Raw genomic sequence first — 27,756 nt, 5'->3', positions numbered from 1 at the left:
TGTTACACTCATCGCCTCAGTGGTCTTAATGTTATGGCTGATCGGTGTATATACAGTATATATACAGTGTATATCCTTGCTGATTTTTATATCTGTATTTAGCTAGTATCAGTTGCACACAAAAAAGTATGAAGCAAAATATAATTTATTGAAATATGGTTCAAATTCAAATTTTAAAAAATACATACAAGTACAGTGACATTAATTCATTGAAAAGACACCATGGCATTAGACAATTTGGGTTAGGAAATAGAAAATAGTTATAGCAGTATCATTATTATTTATACTTTTGAGAAAATATTCAAAGTCTCAGCTTAATTTCCATGTTTTAGCAACTGTTTCAACTACACTGCCAAGAGTACTTTGGTAACACATCCATAAGCAAAACCAATAGAACAGTAAAACTAGACTTTGAGGTTTGCTCCCATAGACACTGAGTCAATAGTAAAGCAATATGTGCTCCCTGAAGATATCCCAGAACAAGGTCATTATGGCTTGCATCACCAAAATAAGCAACCCTCACATCTGTGAATCAATGTAGAGGATTAAATAAGCCAGAGTTACTCCTGTCCAGAGAATGCTGGTTTGTCCTGTATCTCAGCCTGAAGCAAAAGCCCCTCCTCACCATCTGACCCCTGGTTTAGACTGTCCAAAAAGACCACAAAGGGACTGAATGAGTTGTCCTCAACACAAACATAAATGATGTACAGGAGGCATGCCACAATGAGGAAGACCAAAATCTGTATCTGGATGGGCACAAGGCGGCGCTCCACCTCTCGCCTCTCCAGAGTCGTGGGACTGGTAGGAGTGTCTGGGTACGCGTACTGGACAGGTCTCCCCGCTGCACCCTTGATGGGTTTCCGACGAGTGGCACTGAAATACAACAGCATATATGTGCCGATAACCCAATCGCAAAACTCCTAGCATGTGTCAGTATGCGCTACTATGCAAGTTGTCCATGTGTCACCGACCACCAATTCAAAATTCATGTACATTTCTTGTGCTTCGGTGAACTCTTATTCTCATTTAACAACAACAACAACAACGTAAAAGCTGTGACGCACAGTAATAGTGTTGGTGTGGCACTTACTAGATCCTTGTGAGTGTGGCATCACTGTTTGGTAATATGTCCTTGAAAGTATCTTTCACAGGCTCCTGAGAAAGCTAGAAAAGAAAGCAGAAATGACAAAGTGGACCAGAGAAAAAGAGAAATATGTCCCAGACAGCAGAGTTCCACAGAGGCCCAGCAAGTAAGGTAGTGAAGAAGGGGGGAAAAAAAGTGATCGTTAATGTAATCACCAGAGATCTGAGACATATTGACAAAATGTTATAAAATAGCGCAACTGTTAAGTTTATTGTGTGTCGTTTTCTAGTTTGAGTTACGCATAGTACACTGACAAATGAAAGGAGTTACACCAAACAAAGAGTGTTTTTGGAGACAATGCACACACACCCCCATCAAGTGATATGGAATAAAAACAGGAAAAAAAGTATGATGGATGTGCCTTCATTTCCCATTCATAAGTGGATGCCTTGGGAGTGTAGTACAAAGACTGGTTCTTCGTGGTGTACTTGTCCACAATTGGCATGTCCAGCTAAGGAAAGGAGATGTAACAGTTTATGATTTCTGTAGTCTTGAATTTCCTCCTCCAGTCTCCACTGAACCTCTCCAACTATTCTAACCGCCACCAAAGTTTGAGCTTAAAGTGTGACTGAGCAATGTGAGCACTACTGACCCTGTTGGACCGCGACCAATGTTCCTGCACATTGCTCCCATTCAACTGTCTCTCAGTGTCTGAGCCTGTAGAGAGTGACCTCCAACTCTCCATCTGTTGTTTTAGAGTGAGAATGTACATGACTGAGTGAGCACTCTAGCGGTGATTATTCACAACCAAAAAATAAATAGAATTAAATGACAGGGTCATTTTTAAAGATGTGGAATGTGGGTTTAAAAACATGTAAGATTAACTTTCCTCCTCAACCATTTGAGTGATGCTGAAGGCCTGAGAGGACACTGATGAGTCACCATAGGACATAACCGATTGCAATCCAGATGGAAACTGCAAGGATTAATATTATCATCATGTTAACAGCAACACAAACATGTATCATTCGTCACACAATCTACACACCAGTGAGATGCCAATGCCCATTACCGTAAAACAGAAAAATATCCCATTGGTGGCTTGAGAAGGACACACAACACATTTGCAGTCTAAGCGAGGAATGCAGAGAATTTAAAATCTACAAGAGAAGTGAAATGAGACCAGCCTACCCCTGATCCTAATCCCGAGCGTTGATCTACAGAGGATGCTCTAGTAATTCCTACGGGACTCTGTGAGCAGTGAGGCCGACTCCGGTCCAATGATTTTATCGCATTCCCTGAATTCCACTTGGGACTAGCGTCCCCGTTTCTAGAAGCACGAGCATGCTACAAAAGGCCAACCCAATCAAACAAAGAGAAAAAAAAAAAACAATACATCAGTGTCCCCTGAGAATTCAGTTTGACAGAATTTGGTGCAAAAGATATGAATATCTATAGTATTTACCAGCCTTGATGAAGGTAAGAAACACTGCGGGTAAACATAAGCACCCTTCTGAAAACACAAGTGAAAAAAAAACACGCCAAAACTCAAAATGCAAGTCCTTTTTCCAACACTTAGTTAGAATGCAAGTTTTTCAGTTGCAATATGTAACCACTGAGTGGCACTACAGGGAAGATTTATTTCAACACAGCTGCAAAAAATGCAAGAACATCTATTACACAGCATAGCCAAAGTATACAGATTGTGTAAGCTCCTGAATTTCACATAATTCAAGTGGTGCTATTCATTAACACAGGAACTCTAAATAATTTAACCAAAGATATCAAGATATACAATTTTCTCACCTTACTACTCCCTTGTTGTGCCCAGTCTGACTGCTCAACTGTTTCTTCTTTTGCTCCTTCGGAACCTGTGCAAGTTACAGAAAATAATACAAAGCATATCAGGGTCATAACCACAAAAATGGCCAAGGCTATTGGGATATTAGGCAAAACCCATCACTCGATCAACACTTAGGTAGCCATTATGTTATACAGTATTACTGGCGTCCGGTACTCGCTTTCAGTCCAAAAAAGGTGGAAGCATAGCTTTTGCTGCTTGGCTCTGATGTTGCAATGGAACGAACAATTGACTTTCACTTCTTGGCAATATACGTTCTTTGACGATGGTCACTGACTGAGCACTATATACAGTACCATCATGCATTGCGCTGAAGGAAAAATGGAAGACGAGAGGAGAGAGAGCATCGCGATTGAGACACATCCATGAGTTGTGGCGTGAAAATAATGTATTTAATGTGTGCAGCGCATCACAACACAAACGGCCACAAAGTGTTTTGTATTTATTAACCTTAACCATGTCGGGAGAGTTTCCCCAATTTGCAGGTTCCTTTCCCTTACCTTAAAATGTTGTTTATTCAAGTGTGCTATTAGTATATTTCTTTTGAACTTAAAATAAGAGTATACTTTCAGTTTACTTTTTATGTACTTATCAGAGATATACTTCACAAAAGTAGACTTTGCTTATACTGACAAGTATACAGAAAAGTCTAAGCATACTTGGCTTATAGGCCTTCTTACTTAATCTTTTGATCAAGATATACCTAAGAAAAGTATAATTAAGTATTCTTGCCATATAGGCCTACAGAAAAGAATACTAGGCTTCTAGTTGTGCTTACTTTTTGATAGAATAGCCTATTAAAGTCTGTGACTGTTTGTAAAAGGATGTTTTGATATGAATTTACTTCAGTTCATCAAGTTTTTGGATTATCCGTTCACCGTAAAGGCATGCGAGAACACATTTTTTTTTTTTTTTTTAATCTCATCACAAATCATCTAGTCAAATAGCAAAAGGAGCAAGTCTCTTTATGTAATACATAAATCATTGGATAAGTTCTATAAGTTAAAGTATATAAAGTATACTTTCATGAACTGAAAAGCAGAGATACTTATAAGTCGATGAGCTCACTATATAGTCCTCTAGGACTCCCTGGATAGTGAGTATGGAGTAGTGAATGAGTGAATGATTTTGGATACAACCTACTCTGTTTTATACAATGTCTAAAATGATAAGATACATTGAAATTGTGTATATTACTGTAATTATTTCCTGCAATATGCTGCCTGGAGAATGCCACTTTTTTTTTCCTTCACATTCCCCCTTGCAATTTATACATTTTATCTTTTTTTATATATGTGTAAATACACAAACAGTAATGGTATTATCTGATACCATAAAAACAAAAAATAACTGGACCAAAAAAAACAATTTCTGGTCATACCTGACTCTTCGTCCTCCTCTTCTCCATTTTCCTCCTCTTCTTCACTGTCAGAGTACAATACACCTTTCTCTACTCCATTCAGACGGCCATGTCCATCAGACTGAAGTTTCCTAAGCTTCTTCTCATACAAGGCTCTGGTGGAGGCTAGCATAGACAAAAAATACTATAGCAATTTGTTTTTTTTAAGACAGGGGCAAACAGATAAAACAAATAGAGTGAAGGTGAACATTATGACTTCATTACAACACAAAACTGAATTATTGATGGCAGGAATCCTATTTCTACAACGAAAACCAATGTCAAGACAGTGATCAGTGTAACCTCACCGACTATGGGCCCAGCTTTAACCCCGTGTTCGAGCAGTGCGGCCTTCAGGTCATCATCTGTCAAAGCACTCGGGTCGAGCAGCTCTGCATCCTCCTCCTCGCCATATCAAAACACAATTTGCGTAATTTAGTGAATGCTGTTCGAGACACGACAAAGGCTGTAGCTTGAAAGCCAGCCATTTCCAGGTGTGGGATATATAGAGCATAAAAACCACTGGAGGCTGCAGTTCACAAATCTGTTCAATATTCATCTAATTTTGGTGCTGTATGAATCTTCTGCTTGTTACGTTTACCTATTGTGAACAACCACAGCAGAAGAGGTTATAAATTGATACCGGTTCATCAGATATCAACTGACAGATAACTACAAAAGGCTTATTGTTTGACTTTAAAACGCTCTACTTATCTTTCACACAGATGCTCTAACAACACTTGAATGATTCCTCCTTTAAAACACTCCACTTTCAGTAGGGCTGCAACTAACCATTATTATAATTATCGATTAATCTGCCAATGATTTTCTTTAATCTCCTAATACGAAATGTCGAAGAAATAGTGAATGAATGCCCATCAAAGTTTCCCAGAGCACAGGGTGACTTATCCAAATTGCTTGTTTTGTCTGATCAACAGTGGAAAAAACCCAAATATTCAAATTTACTTTTATATAAAACAGAAAAAAACAGCATATTAGATTTGAAAACCCCACAAAAAAGCCACAAAAAAAGCACTTCCTGTCCAGCAAATGTTTTACTTGAAAAAATGACTTAAACGCTTAATATAAAACTAGTTGCCAATTAATTTCCTTGACTCACAGATTCATTTGACTCATCATTTCAGGCCTAAATATCAGCATTGGGTCTAGAGAGCAAATTGTGCAGCAGTTTCTAAATGTGAATCTCTAGCATGACTTTACAGCACTGTTGATGTCATAGTGGAGGCTATTCCTAAATAGACTAAACACAGTCTGCCCAAACAGACAGCCTTTCTTCCCCATGACACAGCCCAGAAACAACTTCCAGACTTCAAGTGCTGGTGCTCTTGGCACACATAAATGAGTGTGACAGGTGGCAGAAGCCAACTACAGAAATGTCTCATGTAAATCTATACCAACTAGCTATACAGCTGGTGGCTCAGTGGTCAAGGACCTCAAATGCAACAGCAAGCTGAGAGGACTGTTTGTTAGCAGTGACCCAGATCTCCCCTCCACAGCTGCTGACTTTGCACAGCATCGGTTTAATTCAGTTCAGAGCAATTATTATTATTATGCTCAACAACCCCTCATTATCAAATACAATTGTTGATGTCCTTGAAGGCAGCATTGTTGACAAGTCTTTTACCAGGCAACATGCTAATAGGGTGAGTTGCCCTAATGTGGGACACTGCCTAAAGTGGGACACCTAAGCTCCAGCAGGTGTAGGTCTTCCTCAAACACATAAAAGTCAATAAAACTATTGGTTAACACAAGCTGTGGTGTTATGTGGTCAAAATAATATCACATCATAAATGTCCAATCATAGATAAGGGTGGAGCAATCATCAAACAGGAAGCACCCTGTGTGAAGACCGCCCAAAGGTCAGTGACATGACGTGTTTCGACAAGCTTAATGTTAAAGGTTTCTTGTAAAACAATCCTGCTAGTTTTTTCAATCAGGATATGTTCATGATATGTTTGTTCATCAAAAAAAATATGATATTGTGTGTATATATACATATAATATAGTGTAAATATACTCTATATTTGTTATTTCAATAAAAGGTTTCATTGTCCCACTTTACCCTATGCCCTGTATAGTGAAATAAAAATAAAAAAATAACGGTTTAACATTTCATGAATTTTTAATTATGCTTTCTTTGCATAACAGATATGGTAATATAGGCATTCTAACATGCCTAAATGCTTCAAAGCTATTATAGTCTATTGTTTGATGTTGTTCGATTCTTCATGTAACATCCACACCTATAAGCCTAGGTTTTGTAACAGCAAAAACATTGTAAATTACTGAACGTGGGATTGCACATTTAGCCTTGAGTGTTTCCTATATTAATTAAGGTGATCTAGGCCTTTTAACAGATGGTCTTTAAACTGACTTTTCAGTGTCCCACATTTCGGACATGACTGTCCCACATTAGGAAATAAAGATATATCGGAGACAACTTGGTACTAAGAGTACTGATATGTCTACCATTTCTTTTATGAGTGTGATATCTGCAGTTTCTTTTTTGGTTTGATTAGGACACATCCTGGGGATGTCGGAGTGGTACTGGATGTGGATTTAATGTATTGGCTTCAAATTGCAATATATTCCAGAAGTCTGAAGAAGTCCCACATTAGGCTAATTCACCCTACAGTTTGTTTTTCTTTGGGGGTGGTAATTTGTCAGATGTCAAGTAGGAAAACATTATTTTTAAAATTATGTTAGTTTAGATCTTTCTTCCTTTTTTGTTATTGTGTTTTTTTCTCCTGGGGTTCATGGGAGTAGACTTGTATAAGCCTGTGGCTTCTTGACCTCTCCTGACACATTTCTTGTTTGTTTTTTTCATTGACTGGATTTTTTGCAGTTTTATATATGTGCAAATAAATTAAAAAAAAATGTTTAAAAACACTCAGCAGTATAGCACCATGTTACAGCAAGTTGGAAGTTATGTTTGCAGAAGTAAATCAGCCAAAGAAAAAAAAAATATTCTGGCAAAACAAAAGTTTGATCAACTCACTGCCACGTCTTGTACTTGATCCTCCTCCTCCTCGTCGCTAGAAAAATCCGCTGCGTTTTTCTGATCGATGTGTTTTAAGTGCAACTCCACGTAAACCTCCTTCCTACTCTTAGCAGGTGGCAGCGCGACATTGTGGGCAACTAGATCTGACTTCAGTCTAGATTTAGAGAGGAGAGCTGGGTCCTCCACAAACAGCGACATGTGTCACACAAGGACGACGAGGAAATAGACTAAATAGTTAAGCTTTTAAGTGCTTAACTGTTCTTTATATTTGTATAAAACCTTCTTGTAAGTCAGGTGAACCCAGGCAGAGCTATAACGTTACTAGTAGAAACCCTCTGCTGCAGTCTGAGAGTCACTCTGGCTCAACTGAGAACAGCTGCAACTGAAGACTTGATTGACAGCAATGAGCAATTTAACTATTCTGTTACTGAGTAAGATACAAGCACTGCAGGCTTAAGCTTCGAAGTTCATTACCTTTTAAATTTAAGGCAAGACATTTTTTATTAAATAATGCTAAACATTAAAATAAATAAAACTGATGTGTGGCTTGGTTAACTCTTTATTTGACTGTTTTGTTTTTAAACCGGTGCTAACATTAGCTAGCTGGAAGTGTTACTTAAACCTGCAGTAGGCAGAATATTCTTTGGCATCATTGGGCAAAAAATCCATAAAAACCTTTCAGCATATTGTAATTCAAGTGTTCTGAGAGAAGACTAGACTTCTGCACCTCCTCATGGCTCTGTTTTCAGGCTTTACAAAATGAGAGAGAGCGTTCCTATTGGCTGTTCATTCAACGGAGCCAGCTGTCAATCACTCGCAAACTCCGATCAAACGGTCGAGGCAGCACTAATCAAATATGAGTCAATATTCTGCTAGCTGTAACATAAGAAAGTTTGTGTTGAGATCAGTTGAGGAAATACCAAGCACCGCCCACCAGCCGGAGCAAACTTTCTCATTTAACAGCTAAACGGTACACTACAAGATGTTTCTGAAAACATTTGAGGCGAGAAATAGGCATTACAGTAACAGTATGCACTTCCTCATGGCTCTGTTTTCAGGCTTTAAATCTTGACCAATCACAGGTAGAGAGAGCGTTCCTTTTGGTTGTGCTTCAGTCATGTGACCAGAACTTGGCGTTCCTTCAACAGATTTTACAATGGCGGGCGCGTCACAAACTTTCTCATTTTACGCATAAACCATGCACTACAAGATGATTCTGAAAACATCTGAGGAGAGAAATAAGCATTAACGTAACATAATATTGATTCATATTTGATCAGCGCTGCCTAATTTGACCGTTTGGTTGGAGTTCGCGAGTGATTGACAGACGGTCCTCATAGACAGCAGACCTCAGATCAGCTCTTACAGCTTGTTTTCCTCCGGTCTGTGAAATCTTGCAGGTGCTGTGAGGAGCACCGGAGGACACAGAAGCAGGTTACCTGTTTCATGTACTACTGTCACGATATAACGACCGTTTTATAAAAATAACTTTTTTGAATCATATTTGCTCCAATCTCGCCTTCTCCAGCTTTAAGTAACTATCACTGAGGTGAATGATGTTGCCCCATCATTTTATTGATAGGAAAACATAAAAGCATTTCATTGTATGTAAAAAATAATAATAATAATAATAACAGCAGCAGAAAATTATTTTCAATTTCAATCAGCATACACTTAAATACTGTTATTAATATTATTCATTTAGGTAAAGCTCTATGAGTTAGTAATGAAGCCATACAGCATAAAACTTAACACTGGTAGAACAGATGTCTTTAAAGCAGCAGTGGGTAGAATTGGAGTAAATATGATTTTAAAAGGTTATTTTTATAAAACATATCACTATATCCTGACAGTAGTGCATGAGACAGGTAATCTGAAAAAAATCATGTGCCTCTGTGTCCTTCGGTGCTTCTAATGGCGTCTACAAGATTTCACAGACCGAAGGAAAACAACCAATCAGAGACGAGCTGGAGCCGGCTGTCGATCACTCATGACTTCCGATCAAATATGAATAAATATTCTGTTACTGTAATTACCCACCAGCCGGAGCAAACTTTCCCATTTTACATTTTACTAGTTTGACCATTTGATTGGAGTTTGCGAGAGATTGACAGCTGCTTGTTGAATGATCAGCCAATAGAAACGCACTCTCTCTGAAATGACCTGTGATTGGCCAAAGTCTAGATGTTTTAAAGCCTGAAAACAGAGTCGTGAGGAGGAGCAGAATTCTAGTTATCTCTCAGAACACTTGAATTACAATATGCTGAAAGGTTATTATGGAATTCTTGCCAAATGATGCTAAAAATATATACTGCCTACCCCCATTTTAATGTCCTCACTGGGAGCCAATGAGTGATCAGCAGGATGGGCCTAAAAAAATCCTGAACTTCCACTTTTAAATAACAGCTGGTGTAGAATATCCCAGAGTCATTAAATTAAACACGTCTCTGAATGCACAGAGTTGTGACTTCCACAGTAAACTTCCCAGTAATGAGAGCTCTAAGCTGTTCATGGAAGTTGTAGAGCGGCTGTGAGCAGCAGGAAATAAACGGTTTAATTTCCAGGCAGTCGTTTCCCAAAAACAACTCCAGGAAAAAATCTAGCTCCAATTCAAAATATCTGTATTTGTCCCACAACTTCAAAAGTTTGATGCAATGAAAGGTGCATGATGTAGCTGCTACAGTTTTTGTTAATATCATTACATAAGATTTTAGATGCTACAAATAGCTGGGATAAACAAAATGACACAGAAGCTAAACTTTAAACACATTTAAAGGTGAGGGGATGAATAGCATTTGCAAATAGCAGAGAATTGTAGCAAAGACATCTTAAAAATAATGTCCAAAAAGTCTTCAAACACAGTTCCTCAGGTGATCGTCCACTGCGTATCCAATGGCTTTAACCCCTACGTGAAATGTTAGAACGAACTCACATAGGAATAGAAAGCCATAAGACACCGTTGTGGTTTGATTTGGTGATTGGTGCAGTTTGAGAAAGGCTGAAAGCTAGAAAACAAAAAGAAGAGGGGGAAAAAAGGAGCTAGCTGCAGAAAGCATTCAGGATTTAAAACTCACATCGGCATGAATAATTAACCAAAGAAACTGTAAGTATTCATCTGAGGCCCGGGGGAGCGAAATGAAACTGTCTTGTTAGTCTTTAGACAGAAGGAATTGTATTTTTTCACAGCACAGACTCAAATAAATTGACCCCTACCCGATGCTTGAATCATACAGCAAAACCCTGCAAGCTATTCAACTCCTCAGGGGGTTTTACAGAATAATCTTTGATTAAAAATGCCATTTTAAACCAATGTCTACGGGGAAAAGGTGCAATGTTAATCAAAAGGATTCTGTTTCTGAATTCAAAACGGATTACGTAAAGTGTTTCTATATTCTGTAGCAACCCTCTGCCTAACTTCCACAAGCACAAAGGAGATCATTACCTCAGCATTTTGATTCAACCACTGGGCACAGAGAGCCTTGCAGTTTTTATTATGTTGTTGTGTCTATTGTGACCAAAATATATCTGCAGATATAAAGTTCACATTTCCATGCAGCTCTTGTGCTTCTTTAGTCAAAGCCAGTAATCATACTGATGAGTCAAGCATCATTAATGTACATAAAAACTACTAATATGCTTGACTGATTTCATTATAAGTTAATTCATTTTCCTACACAACTCTTTAACCTTAAAGGTGCTGATTACAAAATTGGGAGCATTTCTATTGCCTCCGCGCATCTCTTAACACGGCGACGACCGAGCTGGCGGCTCGCGACTAGGCTGGCTGCAGCATAAGTCATAAAGTCCACCTCCTCCATGTTAGTGGATGGGACATGGGCCAAACTAAAAAGTCAAAATACACGTCAAATAAATGTTTCCCAAAGATGGCTTCAGTCATTTTAAGTAGTTCTTATCACGCTGATGAATGTTAAAGTGTTAATTTTTCTGGTAAGTTTGGTTTTAATAAGTTATTTGATGCTATGAAAAGGGGGTGAGACGTCATGATTGACAGCTGTGAGTCTCTCTCGCTGACAAGCTGCAGCCGTGCTCGGGTTGCGATTGGTTTGGGCGGGTGTCCTCGATACAGCGGCCCATCACTATTGCGCAGACTCTGGCTCCAATTTATGTCAAAATCTCATGTGCTATGCTTCTGCAATGGCGCCGTTGGTCGGGAAGGCGTTATCAGCTGTAATCACCATATGAGAGCAGCGCAGAGCAACGGCCATGAAAGTCAGTGGTGCATGCTCACATGCACTAAGAACAGCTAGCGCGTCTCGGATTACAATACACACAGAGGGAGAGCGACCTCATTCTCTGCTCAGGTAGACATTACTCCTCTATATATTTACATAGAAAATAGTTGTTTGCTGCCATATTAAAGCTGAAGTAGGCGAGATTGGAGCAAATATCTTTAAAAAAAGTCATTTTTATAAAACAGTCGCTAAATCCTGACAGTAGTACATGAAACAGGTAACCGGAAAAAAAATCATGTGTCTCTGTGTCCTCCGGTGTACTTCGGTGCTCCGAACGGCATCTGCAAGATTTTACAGACCGGAGGAAATACAAGCAGTAAGAGCTGATCTGAGATCTGCTGTCTATGAGAGCCGGCTGTCAATCACTTGCGAACTCCGACCAAACGGTCAAACTAGGCAGTGCTGATCAAATATGAATCAATATTATGTTACGTTTATGCCTATTTCTCGCCTCAAATGTTTTCAGAATCATTTTGTAGTGCACAGTTTGGCTGTAAAATTTGAAAGTTTGTGACCCAGCAGCCATGTTGGAAATCTCTTGAAGAAACGCCAAGTACCAGTCACATGACCGGAGCATAGCCAATAGGAATGCTCTCTCTCTCTGAAATGACCTGTGATTGGTCAAGGTCTGCCGTCACGGGCCACCTCAAATGTTTTCAGAAACATCTTGTAGTCTACCGTCTACCTGTTAAATGAGAAAGTTTGCTCCGGCTGGTGGGCGGTGCTTGCTTTTTCCTCAACTGATCTCAACACAAACTTTCTTATTTTTACAGCTAGCAGAATATTGACTCATATTTGATCAGCGCTGCCTCGACTGTTTGATCGGAGTTTGCGAGTGATTGACAGCTGCTCGTTGAATGAACAGCCAATAGGAATGCTCTCTCTCTCTCTGAAATGACCTGTGATTGGCCAAAGTCTCTCGTCACCAGCTAGATTTTTTAAAGCCTGAAAACAGAGCCATGAGGAGGTGCAGACGTCTAGTTATCTCTCAGAACACTTGAATTACAATATGCTGAAAGGTTATTATGGAATTTTTGCCCAATGATGCCAAAAATATACTGCCTACTGCCACTTTAATGGTCTGGATATCATATACAGCAACTTTTCTATAAACTGGACTGAAACAGCAGACTGTTTACCACTATTTTAAGCACTAAGCTGAAGTGCTTTGGACCATTTTCAACCCCTGAGTGAGTAGAGACTCAGCACTCGAGCTATGCAGGCCAAATCTGCTCACCCAGATGTCCGCTCAGAAAACAGTAGCCTTTATAAAAACATGAAAAAATCTTGTAGACAGAGAGGAAACAGGCTACTCTAGAGGACAGAGGAGGCATTTGTTGACATTGTATCAAGTGCAATGCTGAGATATTTGAGGCGCAGAGGGGCCAGGTATTTGTCAGTCAGTGTTTCTTGTGCTTTTGCTGTTTCCAACTCAAACAACAAAAGGCCCATTGAGACAGCCTCCTTTTTTTTCTCTCTGAACAAGCACACAAAGCTTCCTGTACCAGGCTGCAACTGTCCAGTACTGAGAACCATTTCTAGTCGTCTTTTTATGCACCTGTTTCAAGTTGTTCCGGCAGTGCAAGGAAGTAAAAACACTTTTTTTAGATAGTTTCACATCTTTTTTCAGAGCTTTGCTACATTTAACTTATATTTTTTTATTGCAAAATGTCCTCACTTTATCGTAAGACTTATAACTTTATTCTAAAGAGACAGAAACACAATGGAGCTGAGCAGCCTAACCAAACATTGAGCTGTTAAAAACACTTATATTAATATCTCATTGGCCTGACGTCTGCTGGATATTCACCTGACCTCTGACAGAGAACATTACCTACTTATTGGGGGAAAGTGTTTACTCAATCAGGCTTTTTTCCAGGTGCAAAAAAGACCACTGCGCTCCAGGGAGCCTGTTCTCATGCATGTCTCAGCATAAATTAGTAAAGCCCCTGTGTCAGACTCTGTCCAGACAAGAAGGTGAATCTCAGCCACAGGGAGGATTAGCTCTTATCCTTAAACATTATATTGCTCTCTGCTGGGAGCCAATTCTGGGAATCATCAGTATCCAGATGTTTTTATTGGCTTTAGATTATGTTTAATATAATTTTATACATCCTTATGTTCTTTTTTACAGAAGAGTATGAGCAATGTCTCTAAGAAATTGTAGATGCAAAGCCATAACAATACAGCAAGTGACTAATACCCCACAATTTGACATTTAGACACTGGTCTTGAATACAGGGTGATTTTTTTTATCTTATGCAGTACTACCTTTTCATATATTAAAAACACCTTCCACTGGCAGACAAGACAACCAAAACACATTGAAACACTGCATATGAAAGCCCCAGAGTATCAGTAAAAGCAGCTTTTCATCCTCACTGTCATTCTTGATGGCAAACAAGCAGCTATTTTTGCCCGGCACACTTCTGAGAGTAACAGTGGCGTGCATTTAGTGCCGGATGCATTCTTATGCTATAAATCTGACTCTTACCTCCGTCTCCCTCTCCTGCGTCCCTCGCTGGAACGAGTATGGCATCCCCTCAGCCTGATACTGTATGGAGAGACAATGGGTAGTGGGGGGGGGAGGAGTTACTATGTGAGCAGCAGCGAGAGTAGGGAGACAGAGGGAGTAAAAGCAGAATGAAAACTGTGAGAGAGAGAGAGAGGGGAAAGGGGGCTCAGAAGGGAGATCGCTCGCTCACAATACTCTCAAACCACCAATCTGACGAAACGTTACATGAATGGCAATTCTTGAACCCCCCCCCCGTAGAAGAGAAAACAGCAACCAGAAATCCCTCTTCACGTGGGAAATGTAAGGAAAAACAAGAGGCTGTGAGAGAAACAAGTCCCTTTCTTTGGCTTTCTCTGAATGAGTTCTTAAGATTCCAAGTTGGCAGAGTGCCCGTGGGTCCTGGATGGAAAAGGGATAAAAGAGGGGCTGAGGTAGGGGGGCTGTCTATTGTGTTTGTTCCCTTCCTTTCAGTCCTGGCACTCTGGTTGATCTTTGCAGCCAGTTGCTGAATATTCCAGTCACTTATCCCTCACTTGTATACAGGATCGATGCTCATGTTTGTCTCCAAAAACGACACAAACTTTTTTGTCATCCTGCACATACAGTACAGTGTTCGGTGTAAGGTTTAAAAAGAGAGGACCAAAATAATCACCAAATGAGTGGTGGGCTCAAGTCAGCACTGATCTGAAGATCCTTTACAGTCTCTTAGTCTTTGTTTGGGCCTATTTTTCTCCCTGCTTTGTCCAGTCCACTAGTAGAGGGAGAATGCTGTTTTGCCTGGTGAATCTGGGATGAAGACAGCAGGTGCTGTTGCCCCTCTCTGAGCCACATTCACTCACAGCTTTCTCCCCCTCCATCCGTTTCCTCTACTAATACACCCTCCCTTCTCCACCCCCTGTCTATGTGAGAGTAGGGAGAATGAGCTACTGTATAATGAAGCACAAGAAACACACCCAGAGAAAAAGATGCAGCGTGTTGAAGGTCTTAACGAGTGATGTGTTAATCGCATCGCCCCTGATCGAAATGGCTGATGAGCGGTGTGACCACGCAGAGTGATCACGTAGAGGCTGTAAAGGATTAATGCATCCGCATCTTCACCGCTGTGCTTCTCACCGCTGCATCAGTGCCGCAAGAGAAGCCCTGTTTTCACTCCCAGTCTACCCTCCTCCTCCTCCTTCCCCACTTCTCTACCCTCTCTCTCTGTCTTCTCTCTTGCCTTCCCTCAAATAGACACACAGGCTGGCTTCATTACTATTCACCAGGTTTCACTAAGACACACATCATTGCTCCGCTCTCTACAACTGTGTCGGGAGAGGCGGGGGGAGAGAGAGAGTACAGGGAAAAGCATCTTATGATAGAAAAGAATAAATCACCATTGTGTTTTTTTCCCTGTCCGGATGTGTGTACAAACATATATTACCAGACGGCTGCATGCATGAGTTGTCTCTGACAGAAAAAAAAAAAAAAGCTTCAGGGGAAGAAAGCTTGCTGTTTTCCTTTGTGTTTTTTTTTTAATTCATCACTTGCCTTTCATTAAATCCACTGAGGTTGTACACTCTATCACAGCACTGAAGCTATTATCTGTGCTGATATACTGACAAAGCATTTCATCCATGAAAATGGGCACGATGGTTGATTTCTATTCCTGTGTTGGCTAAGCCTTCTACACTCTTGTCACATCCATTTCAGGAAAACCGTATCACTATGAAACTAAGCCTTTGTTATGCTACCTTTGATTTTGACTGTTTAGTCAGCTGTTCTCAATAGATTACAATAATTCCTATAAGCAAAATCATAAGGAAGGAGACACTGTGCTGCAGTGGTAACTTCCACATGAAATCATGCTAATTTGATTGTTTGGATAAGGTAGACTCTGATAGATGATATCAAAAGCTGTGTGTCTGTGTGATTCGCCTCGGGCGTTGAGACCTTCAATAATTCTGCAACCTTTCTTTCCTCTTATATCATTTAGTGTTTTAAGGTACAGATGACTCCACTCTGTGGTGGAGTTTGTCATCAACAGCTTTCTCTTTCTCAAGGCTTCAAACAAGAAATTCATCATCTTTATGAACATTTTGCGAACACAGAGGATGCATTTCCTCTCTTCTTTCCTGCATAACATCAGCAGAGAAAGTTAAAGAAAAGATGACAGAAGGGTTATTTACTTTAAACTAGCGCTGTCAATCTATTAAAGTATTTAATCGCAATTATGATTGTCCATAGTTAATGGCAAATTAATCACACACCTTTTATCTGTCTTATCAACATGGGAGTGGGCAAATATGCTGCTTTATGCAAATGTATGTATATATTTAGTATTGGAAATCAATTAACAACACAAAGCAATGACAAATATTGTCCAGAAACCCTCAAAGGTACATTTAGCCTAGAAATATGCTCAAATCATAACATGGCAACATGTCCAACAGGCAACAACAGCTGTCAGTGTGTCAGTGTGCTGACTTGACTATGATTTGCCCCAAACTGCATGTGATTATCATAAAGTGGGCATGTCTGTAAATTGGAGACTTGTGGGTACCCATAGAACCCATTTTCATTCACATATCTAGAGGTCAAAGGTCAAGGGACCCCTTTTGAAAATGGCTATGCCAGTTTTTCTTCACCAAAATTTAGCGTATTTTTGGAGCGTTATTTAACGTCCTTCACAACAAGCTAGTATGACGTGATTGGTACCGATGGATTCTTTAGGTTTTTCTACTTTCATATAATGCCAGTATCTTCACTCTAGCTTGAAACTGAACCTGCTACAACCTGAAAATTGCAAGTTGCATTAATGCGTTAAAGAAATTAATGGCGTTAAAACAAATTTGCGTCAACGCGGCCCTACTTTAAACTAGAACCGAAACGGTTAGTCGATCGACAAAAGAAATGTCGGCAACTATTACTTTAATTACCTAGTCATTTGAGTCATTGTTTAAGGCAAAAATTACAAAGATGCACTTCTCACAGTGAATATTTGATTAGCTTTCTTCGTCTACTATGATATTAAACTAAATATCTTTAGTTTCTTGACCATTGTTTGAACAAACCAAACAATATGAGTTATTTAACTTAGGCTTTTGGAAATTGTGTTTTCACTATTTTCTGCCTTTTTTTGTTTAATCGAGAAAATAATCTTCAAATGAATCTATGATGAAAATAATCGCCAGTTGCAGCCCTACTACAGACATTGTGAGCTGGAACTTGAGTGGCACCTGATGAGTAATATTCACGGATTTGTTGTAACATGTTAAAGTAAAGCCCAACCTACACCCTTAAATCCCACTGAGAGGATTTAATGTCAGCTTTACTGCATCAAAAGAACCGATTAGAACAGTTTTCATACCAAAATCTGAAGATTAGCACAATTTGGTGTGAAATGCTGAGCCTTTAGAAGTGATGTACTGCAGATTAATATCAATTACATACATAATTCATGATGCAAAACAAAGTGTAGATAACCAATAATTAATTGGCCGCTAATAAACAATTCATGATAAGACCAATAATCATCAACAGCATTGAGCACTGGAGTATAATTAGCCAGGGATCAACAGAGTACAGAGTAGGGATTGGCTGACAGAAGCCATTATCTTCAGAGGGCTCCAGATGTGATCGGCTGCTGCGCTTTTAGGAATCCTGGCTGGGAATTCCTGATTTTTTTTATTTTTTATTTGACCTTTATTTAACCAGGTAAAATCAATTGAGAACCAATTCTCATTTACAATGATGACCTGGCCAAGAGGCAGTAGCACAGTCCACACAAGTGACACAAACAGCACAGATACAATACAGTATGACAAATACATGAGAAAATGGCTAAAAACAGCATAGGTAAATTAACAAACACTATGTTAAAAAAAAAAAAAAGGCGGATTACTGGATGTACTTTGTGAAAATGGAAGGGAGAGAGAGAAGTGAGGGCTGGTCAGCAAGTACAGCAGTCAACTATGACTTGTTGCAGCTTTTGTTTGAACATGTTGAGAGAGGTGAGAGCTGTTAGTTTGAGCGTGTTTTGTAGTGAGTTCCAGTCATTTGCAGCGGCAAAATGAAAGGAGTTATGACCAAACACAGTACGGACTTTTGGAATGATGAGCCTTATGAAGTCACTGGATCTTAAACGGCGATTGCTGTCGGAAATGTGCAGAAGATTGGAGAGGTAGCGAGGGGTCATTCCCAAAATGGATTTGTAGACCAAGAGCAGCCAGTGTTGTAGCCGCCTGGTGTGAAGGGAGGGCCAATCCACCAATCTGTAAAGATCACAGTGGTGGGTGGTGAAGGGTGCACATGTGGCAAAACGGATTGCTGAGTGGTGGAGTGTGTCCAGTTTTCTGAGGGTGGTCTTTGATGCCATTTTATAAATGATATCGCCGTAGTCAAATAGAGGAAGGATGGTCATTTTCACAAGGGTGAATTTGGCAGAGTGTGTGAAGGAGGCCTTGTTTCGATACAGGAAACCCAGTCTAGCTTTGACTTTAGCCAGAAGGTTATTGATGTGTGTGTTAAATGAGAGAGATGAGTCCAACCAGAAGCCAAGGTATTTGTAGGAGCTGACAAACTCCAGCTCCGAGCCATCAGCACTGTAGATCTTGGGAGGGCTGGGGATGATGAGGTTTTTCCGGTCAAACAGCATACATTTGGTCTTTTTGGAGTTGAGGAGCAGGTGGAGGTTGTGGAAAGACTGTTGGATGGAGGTGAGGCTTTGTTGAAGAGTGGACACAGCAGAGTGGAGTGAGGGACCAGCTGAATATATGATGGTGTCATCAGCATACAGATGAATCCTGGAATTTCCAGCAGCTTTGGCTACATCGTTAATATAAATGGAGAACAAAATAGGGCCTAAGATGGAGCCTTGAGGCACACCTTTAGAGATGGTAAGAGGTTCAGACATGATGTTTTCGGTCTTCACCCGCTGGACACGATCAGCCAGGTAGCTAGCAAACCAGTTGCAACATCTACTGGACAAGCCAATGCTGGTAAGTCTTTGCAGGAGAATGTTATGGTTGACCGAGTCAAAAGCCTTGGCTAGGTCTATAAAGGCAGCTACACAAGTCTGTTTGTTGTCCATGGCGGTGATGACATCATCAAGGACCTTCAGTGTAGCGGTGGTACATCCGTGGCCTTTCCTAAACCCAGACTGCAGGTCAGACAAAATATGATTTAAGTCAATGAAGTGAATTAGTTGTTTATGTACCAGTTTCTCTATGACTTTGGCCAGACAGGGCAAAATGGAAATCGGCCTGTAGCAGTTCGGGTCAGAGCCAGAGCCTCCTTTAAAGAGGGGGAGAATCGTAGCCGATTTCCAGTCAGGGGGGAAAACAGACAGATGAAATGACAGGTTGAACAGGCTTGTAATAGGGGAAGCAATAATATGAGCGGCTGATTTTAAAAACACAGGGTCAAGCCCATCAGATCCAGCTGACTTGTTTGAATCTAACTTAATGAGTTCATCCAGGACTTCCGAAACCTTAACAGGTTGAAGGGAGAAGCTGTTAACGCTGGGTGATGAAGTGGGAGTGTTAGATGAATCTGTTTCAGGGGCAGCTGCACCAAAGAAATTAGATGAGTTCACGAAATGTTGGTTGAAGTGTGTGGCCATGCGTTGTTTATCAGTAACAACAATGTCATCAAAAATCAAAGAAGTGGGTAGATGCGGAGAAGCAAGTTTGTTTTCCATGGATTTGACTGTTTTCCAAAATTTCTTGGCATCAGAGCCACTGGCTGAGAATTCTTCTTTGAAATGACTGATTTTAGCTTTCCTGATCGCCTGTGTTGTTTTGTTCCTGCATTGTCTGAAGGCCAGCCAGTCGGCAGCAGACTGAGAAGACCTCGCTCTCCGCCATGAGGTGTTTTTTAGGCGGATCAGAGCCGCCAAATCGTGACTGAACCAGCGGCTGTAGCGATTCTTCGTCCGGAATCGTTTCAATGGGGCGTGTTTCTCAATGATTAGGCTAAAGGTGTTTTTGAAATAAGACCAGGCATCTTCCACTGAGGGGATAAGATTGATTCTTTCCCAGTTTGCAGCTGCAACATCTTGCAGGAAGGCCTGATTGTCAAAGTTTTTCAGTGAGCGCTTGGTCACAATCACCGGTGGACGTTTGACAGAGAGGCCGGAGCGAACGCATGCAATGGCACAGTGGTCACTCAAGTCTTGACTGAAGACTCCAGATCGGTAGTTTGATGGAGTGTTAGTGAGAATAATATCGATCAGTGTGGCAGATGACGGTGATTTCAAATTATGTCTGGTTGGCTCAGATACAATTTGAAAGAGGTTTAAAGCATCAAATTGCTGTGTAACTAAATCAGGGGGGTTGATCATATTCCAGTTTAGGTCACCCAGAAGGACAAACTCAGAGGAAATGTGAGGGGCCAACAGTTCACCGAGAGCTCTTAATGTGCATGCTGGAGCAGAGGGTGGTCTATAGCAAACAGCAACAGACAGAGTGAAATTTGTTGACAGTTTAAGTTTTAACAGTAACAGTTCAAATTGCTTGGGGACTGATTTAGACAGCGTAACAGAACATTGCAAATGATCTTTTACAAATATAGCCACGCCGCCACCCTTGGTGGATCTATCCTGACGAAAGACGTTGTAACCCGGTATTCGAATTTCTAGATCCGAGACACCTTTCTTAAGCCATGATTCAGAGACAGCCAGAACATCAGGGTTTGCAGTGTGCACCCAGGCTTTTAAATAGTCATGTTTTGGCAACAAACTACAGATATTGACATGTAGAAAGCCCAATGATTTACGATCACAAAAATCATTAAACGACAGATTAGAGACAGTGGGACCATGAATAGCGGGCCCTGGGTTTGGGTGAACATTTCCAGAGATTAACAACATGAGAATGATTAACACACGTCTGAGGACAGTGCTAAAATGTTGCATATGTTTATCTTTCATTGACGGTTTGGTCAAAATTAAAGAGGAGGAATCGTGGAACTGCTGCAATAACATGTAAGAGTACAAAGGAATAAGATTTGTTACACACCAAGTAGAAAGTCCAAAAGTCTTTGTAATCCAGAAGGATGAAATGTCCCTGGTTGATAAACTGAAGTCCAATGTACCAACACCGTTAGAAATGATGGCAGTCTCCTGTGTGTACCTGCTAGAAAGGCAGGTTGTATGAGCTGATGTGATCCAGAAAATAGAAATGATTGTGAGCCAAAAAGGCCAGGAAGGTTTTAGTGGATGAAACATGTCCAAACCAATAACCAATAGGTCAGGCTGTAGCAGGTTGAAGAGGGCCAGGCTATAGCTAGCAGAGGAAGCCAGGCTGTAGCAGGTTGAAGAGGCCCAGGCTATAGCAGGTTGAAGAGGCTCAAGCTGTAGCAGGTTGAAGCAAGTTGAAGAGGCCCGGGCTACAGCTAGCAGAGGAAACCAGGCTGTAGCAGGTTGAAGAGGCCCAGGCTATAGCAGGTTGAAGAGGGCCAGGCTATAGCTAGCAGAGGAAGCCAGGCTGTAGCAGGTTGAAGAGGCCCAGGCTATAGCAGGTTGAAGAGGCTCAAGCTGTAGCAGGTTGAAGCAAGTTGAAGAGGCCCGGGCTACAGCTAGCAGAGGAAACCAGGCTGTAGCAGGTTGAAGAGGCCCAGGCTATAGCAGGTTGAAGAGGGTCAGGCTATAGCTAGCAGAGGAAGCCAGGCTGTAGCAGGTTGAAGAGGCCCAGGCTATAGCTAGCAGAGGAAACCAGGCTGTAGCAGGTTGAAGAGGCCCAGGCTATAGCAGGTTGAAGAGGCCCAAGCTGTAGCAGGTTGAAGCAAGTTGAAGAGGCCCGGGCTACAGCTAGCAGAGGAAGCTAGGCTGTAGCCAGCAAAGGGGGTCAGGCTGTAGCAGGTTGAAGAGGCCCAGGCTATAGCTAGCAGAGGAGGCTAGGCTGTAATTTATGGATTTTGTAAGAAACCAATAAATAGGCACTATGCTCTCAGTCCAGTACAAGCTGAAGACACTTTACACGTTACAACAGCCAAATCAGCAGACAAAATAAAACATAAATAAAACATAAATTCCGAGCTCACATGCAGACACACAAACACAGGACTGGTCTGGCGGCCATCTTGAAGCCTTTGGATATGCATCAACGCTCCACTGAACTTAAACTTCTATTCAACGTAATATTAAAGCCTGGACTGTTGGAGATTAAGGGTTTGCACTCAGTCCAATACACTACACTATACACTACAAAACTCAAGTGACATTGTGAAAGAACTAATGTGCACTCATCAGGATACAAGCGTATTCATGATGACTCTGGAGTCGTATCAAAAGGCCACTCCTGCAATGTCAGGCCTTTTTCTTCTCCTGCTGTCCAACCCTGTCTTCTAGAAATTATGTTTAAATAATGTGCAACAGGAAATACGTTTTGCTAGAAAACATAATAATACGGAAGCCCTGAAAGGCAAGTGCGAATTTTTTTTTTTAGGCAGATGTTTTCAAGTTACGTTTTGTTTGTTTTTTCCTCTTAGGGAAAACAAGTGAAAAAAAAAAATTTAGGCTGATTTTTCCAAGTTACTTATTTTTCTTTGCCTCCTAGGGAGTTTATGCAGATTTTTTTCTACAGGAAGTAAATATGGACAAGCTGTTGCCTAGCAACACAATGCCGTTGAAACAGTCTATATGTACCTTGTGTTTAAAGTGCATGGAGAAATTAAAACTCACCCGGATATATACGGATACTATAAATATTACGACAACAAACAATTAGAAAGAAAAAAAAAAGGAACTTAGAAAAACTACTTACAACTTAGAACATGGGTTAGTGGTGCACTCTGGTGGTCGAAATAAGTATTACAACAACAAACACAAACAAAGTTTGTGACCCAGCAGCCATGTTGAGATCAGTTGAGGAAATATAAAGCACCGCCCACCAGCCGGAGCAAACCTTCTCATTTTACAGCTAAACAGTACACTACAAGATGTTTCTGAGAACTTTGAGGCGAGAAATAGGCATTACAGTAACAGAATATTGATTCATATTTGATCAGCACTGCCTCTGTTGAATGAATAGAGATAAAATCTACAGTCCTCATTCTGTGCAAAAATACATTCCAATGTACAGCTGAAGCTAATATGATGCCTCTGCAGTCTGAGTTAGGGTGGTTATCTAGTCATACTACTTATCTCTAATAAGTTACAATCACTTTAGTACAAAATTCCCTCTTTGTGCTTCTGTCCCTCCACCATAGCTCAGCATAGAAAAACTGCCCGGGGAAACACAAAGGGGGAATTCTGTACCTAATTTTGGAGGATACCCTCTTGATTTACTAACTCGCTGCTTAGGCCTCATAATTGGCTTCAGTTAAACTTTAGTGTGCGCAGAATGAGGAGAGTGGATTTTGACTTTGACTCACATTGGATGCAGGGATCTCTTAGTTGCCAGTATGAACAGGATGAATGATTACACCAAGAAAAACTGTTGAATGTGAACGTATCCTTTAAAGTGACGGGAAGATCGTGGTCTTGGTTAGATATTCAACAGGTACTTGAACACACTCTTGACAGGACAAGTTTACTTTTTTGACAGAAAAACAGTGGTTAAGATGTTAGTCGTTTTTTTGTTAGTTTTTGTATTCATCTTATTTTAATTTTTTTTTTTTATTTATTTATTTATTTTATTGGTATTTTTTTTTCCCTTTCATGTGACCAAGATCAACATTGGGTGGGAGGGGGGATGGTTTTTATTTCATGTTAAGGACAATGTGTTACGTTCTACATTTGTTAAGATGACTTTTGCCATGTCTACAAAAAAAAAACACAAAAAAGATTTGAAAAAAAAAAAAAAAGACATCCATCCCCATTTTTAGCATCTTTGTATTGGTCTCTTCTTACTTTTAAAATGCAAATCCGAAAGAATGCTCCCTAATCACTTTAATGGAAATGATTTCACATGAGAGTAACACTTCATTTTCTCTCTCTCTCAAACTTCTCTGAATAATTAGATGACATTTTAATCTGCTCATGTACTAACTTCCACAAGTGCTTTATGTTTCACCTGCTCCACCGGTTTGAAAGCCCCACACCCTCGTAGAATAGCACTGTTTTGCCCTGCAGACATGTCTGTTTGCATACCACATATCCTTGGCTCTATTTCGGGCCTGAGGAGATGTGTAGGGGGTGCACTGCAGGGCATTTCCACCCAGGGCTGCGGGGACTGACTGCAGAAATGTGGATTATGTGACAGATACACTTCTTATTGCTTCAAGAGGAGCCTGTATCTTGTCAACTTTAGCTAATCCCCTCACTTGTGTCAATGCATATACTGACTGAATCATGTACTGTATGTCTGACTGACAAGTAATAATACACACATATTGTGAATTCCTCCTTCTCAAATGTTTATTTTGCTCTCTCACATTTAATTAAATATATACATCCATGGGCTTATGAAGATATATATTGGAGGTATTAGCATGTAATCCATGGCATTTACTCTACTTTTATCATATATGGCAGCATGTGCTTTTCTCTACTCTCCCTTAAGAAACATTGTATATATAGATAAAGCAAATAGTGGGGTTGAGGGAAGAGCAGAAAGAAAAATCAGATTATGATTCCTGTCATATTGTCCTGGCTCTGTCTCAGGCTTCTGATTGAGACTCGGCCAAATGTCGGCCTATGGAGATGAGACAGAGAGGAGCAAAGCAGTGCTGTTTTTGTCCACTTTAAACCCTGTTAGTGATGTCTCGTCTCTTTGTGTGGCTGCCATCGGCAAACCATGAGTCAGACTGAAAAAGAGATGCTGCATTCAGGGTGCGTTTTAGAGATAGAAGGGGCAACATTATCTTTCTATAGAGGCAAACCTGATTGATCTTCGCCTTGAACTGTGGATGAATGCAATGCTGTTACACCATCTAGTGTTGAAACTGTGTGTAGCAAATGCACATCTCTTCTAAAAAAAATGTGTTTTGTAACTTTTCCCTTGGGTGTTTGAGCTTTCACTGTGCAGAGTTCGACACTAGAAGGCTGTTTTACCATTCATCTGTTCAAGGGGAAAAGTGTCTCTGTGCTCATCTGAAATCTGATGTGGAAAGTTGAAGCCTCATGGTGCACATACACTGAGAGGTTTTCAGTGAAACATGAAGCATCTTATGACCAGCAGTTACTGAAAAGACAATAACAAGTTTTTGGTTAGCTTTTCAGTCACTAAATAGGCTATAACTTATTTAACTGTAGGCCTATCTGTGCTGGATTAGGATTGCATTCATTTATTGCTAGATTAAAATAATGGAAATGGCTAGTACAAACTCAAATAACGTTAGAGGTTATTATTGCCTATAATAACCTAAATGTAATTTGAAAAAGGACACAATTACACATAAAACAATGTGTCTTTTACTGTGACATGTCTCACAGTTTGAGGTTACTACTTACAACACAGCACAAATAGGCCTATCATACTGTTCTTGGACATCCCAAATGTTGATATTGTCTGCAAAGAATTTAAATAAAATATCAGTCTTGCATTGTCATATTTTTACTAGTCATGGTTCATGAGACATTTTATTCATTTGATATTGTTGCTCTGACTCCTGGTTGCTGCCAACTTTTCCTTAAAGTGTTCAATAGTTTAACTGTATTAGCAGAAACACAATATGTGTTTACAACTCCCTTTCCCAGCGGGTTGGAGAACTAGGGTGGCCTTCAGGTAAAGTAAAAACGCAAAAGGCTCTCTCTAGAGTCAGTGTTTTGTTTGTCTGTTCTGGGCTACTGTAGAAACATGGCGGAGCAACATGGCGGACTCCGTGAAGAGGACCCACTCCCTATGTAGATATGAAGGACTCATTCTAATCTAACGAAAACACAATGGCTCTTAGTTTTAGGTGATTATACACTAATAAAAACAGTTACTAATATTATATTCCATTGCTGCCAATAGATCCCCCGAAATGTTACACACTGGTCCTTTAATTAGCGAACACATACAGTACCTCTTCCTAATCTAACCTGTGTAAATAATAGGTTCATTCAAAAACAGATGTCCTACTTCAGTAACCAGAAGTTGCTGTTGATTTTTAACATCCCTGTTCACACCTCTGAGATCACGTTAGTTGACAATTACCTGGAGAAGTCACCTTGTGTTGCTGTATCTCCAGAAGAGGAAGCAGATGTTAATGAATGCCTTTTTGTATAAACACACAGATTTCTCTGGGTTTAGTACCTGACCAGCATCTCCACCTTGCAGGGCATGTTGGCAAATCAGTTACACAGCTCAGCTCGGTAGTCGGTGGGATCCTGGCATATGCTTCACTGGGTAGACAGATACAGTCATAAGAAAATGTGTCACGTTGTGTAACTTAACTCAGACAGCTAACATAGCATCATACTTGTTGTGTATTTAGAAACAAATAAACCTGCAAACACACTTTAATAGGCTAAAGTAAGGATAGCTACAAGCCATGTGTACCTTTCTGTAGGTCTATAAGGCAAGAATACTTTTGAAAGTATTATAATAAAAGTATACTTTTATTATACTTTTCTTAAGTATATCTCGATCAAAAGATTAAGTACAAGTGGCCCTATAAGCCTACGTATAAGTATACTTAGACTTTTCTGTATACTTGTCAGTATAAGCCAAGTATACTTAGACTTCTCTGTGTACTTCTCAGTATAAGCCAAGTATACTTAGACTTCTCTGTGTACTTGTCAGTATAAGCCAAGTATACTTAAACTTTTCTGTATTCTTGTCAGTATGAGCCAAGTATATTTATGGTTACTTTTGTTAAGGATATCTCTGATAAGTACATAAAAGGTCAACTGAAAGTATACTCTCTTATTTTAAGTTTAAAATAAGTGTACGAATAGCACACTTGAATAAACTTCTTTTTGGTAAGGGTAATTAGGTACCAAGAAAATAATGTATTCATTAACATAATTAATTGATTACTGAGAGCATGAAATCACACTTTTGAAAATGATACAGTAAATTAAACACATAAAGATTTGTGTCATCATCATGCAAATATATATACATCATACCCAGAGTGCCTATTACGGTGTCAGCGTCTTTCATAAAAAGTTTAAAGATGACTAAATTCACAGTTTAAATAAAAAGCCTGCATTGGGATTTCTTTAGTTTCCTTGGTTCAACCTTGCCGGAAGCCCATATTTGGCCACAATCAGTAGAGCTTTGCTTCTCCCATGCAATCATTACAGGGATTAGGTATTAAGTCCTTTCTTTTATTCAGGGCCAAGTAATACAACACATGTAAAATACACATGTTTTAATCCAAAGAACAGTTAAGTGCAAGACACAGCCTGACATCTGTTCTCAAATGGGGTCAAACGAAATATTGTAGTGTCATATCGTACATATTGTCCATCCTGAGTGGCCTTCCTGAACTTTAGACAGACCCACACACACACATCTGCTGGTCAGGAAAGAAATTCAATAACAAGAAGGTACAAGATGAAATTTGATAACAGTTATTATTGAAACTTCACTCCTTTACTCACATTAACTTCAGTTCAGACATCAGTCTACCATGCATCACCAAATGTCACAGTATAAAGACAGTATGCCAACATCACTATGACAATCTAGCAGGTATAATGTTTACCATGCAAATTTCCCCACTGCCAATAAGATTAGGGCTGTCACAGTTAACGCGATGATAATGTGTTA

General features: G+C 40.0%; 1 protein-coding gene across 5 annotated transcripts; it reads right to left on the bottom strand.

Moving 5' to 3' along the window:
• Positions 1 to 127: 127 nt before the first annotated feature.
• On the bottom strand, positions 128 to 14,252 carry lemd1 (LEM domain containing 1). Of its 5 annotated transcripts, none has more exons than XM_074643611.1 (11): positions 14,114 to 14,252; positions 4,653 to 4,749; positions 4,327 to 4,470; positions 2,891 to 2,955; positions 2,550 to 2,597; positions 2,276 to 2,431; positions 1,976 to 2,060; positions 1,737 to 1,831; positions 1,506 to 1,595; positions 1,091 to 1,164; positions 128 to 873 (listed from the first exon to the last, which is right to left on the bottom strand). In XM_074643611.1, the coding sequence occupies exons 1-11, from the start codon at positions 14,156 to 14,158 to the stop codon at positions 561 to 563; spliced, it is 1,212 nt and encodes a 403-aa protein (XP_074499712.1). In that variant the 5' UTR covers positions 14,159 to 14,252; the 3' UTR covers positions 128 to 560. The 5 variants fall into 5 exon arrangements, with proteins under 5 accessions (XP_074499712.1, XP_074499714.1, XP_074499711.1 ...); XM_074643613.1 differs by having other exon boundaries at positions 4,653 to 4,746; positions 14,114 to 14,173; XM_074643610.1 differs by lacking the exon at positions 14,114 to 14,252 and adding an exon at positions 7,364 to 8,445 and having other exon boundaries at positions 4,653 to 4,746.
• Positions 14,253 to 27,756: the final 13,504 nt, after the last annotated feature.

The sequence above is a fragment of the Sebastes fasciatus genome, chromosome 8 (assembly GCF_043250625.1).
Source record: "Sebastes fasciatus isolate fSebFas1 chromosome 8, fSebFas1.pri, whole genome shotgun sequence".
In the NCBI taxonomy this organism is placed as follows: Eukaryota; Metazoa; Chordata; class Actinopteri; order Perciformes; family Sebastidae; genus Sebastes; species Sebastes fasciatus.
Note: the sequence above shows the minus strand (reverse complement) of the source record. Positions and strands in the feature narration are given on the sequence as shown.

Bases quoted from the DNA above. Each gene is read 5' to 3' on its own strand.
- lemd1 (XM_074643609.1), bottom strand. From the start codon at position 7,564: ATGTCGCTGTTTGTGGAGGACCCAGCTCTCCTCTCTAAATCTAGACTG. The intron at 4,471-4,652 runs GTGAGGTTACAC...TGTCTATGCTAG, and splicing joins TAAAGCTGGGCCCATAGTCG to CCTCCACCAGAGCCTTGTAT. The intron at 2,432-2,549 runs GTAAATACTATA...GGCCTTTTGTAG, and splicing joins TCTTACCTTCATCAAGGCTG to CATGCTCGTGCTTCTAGAAA.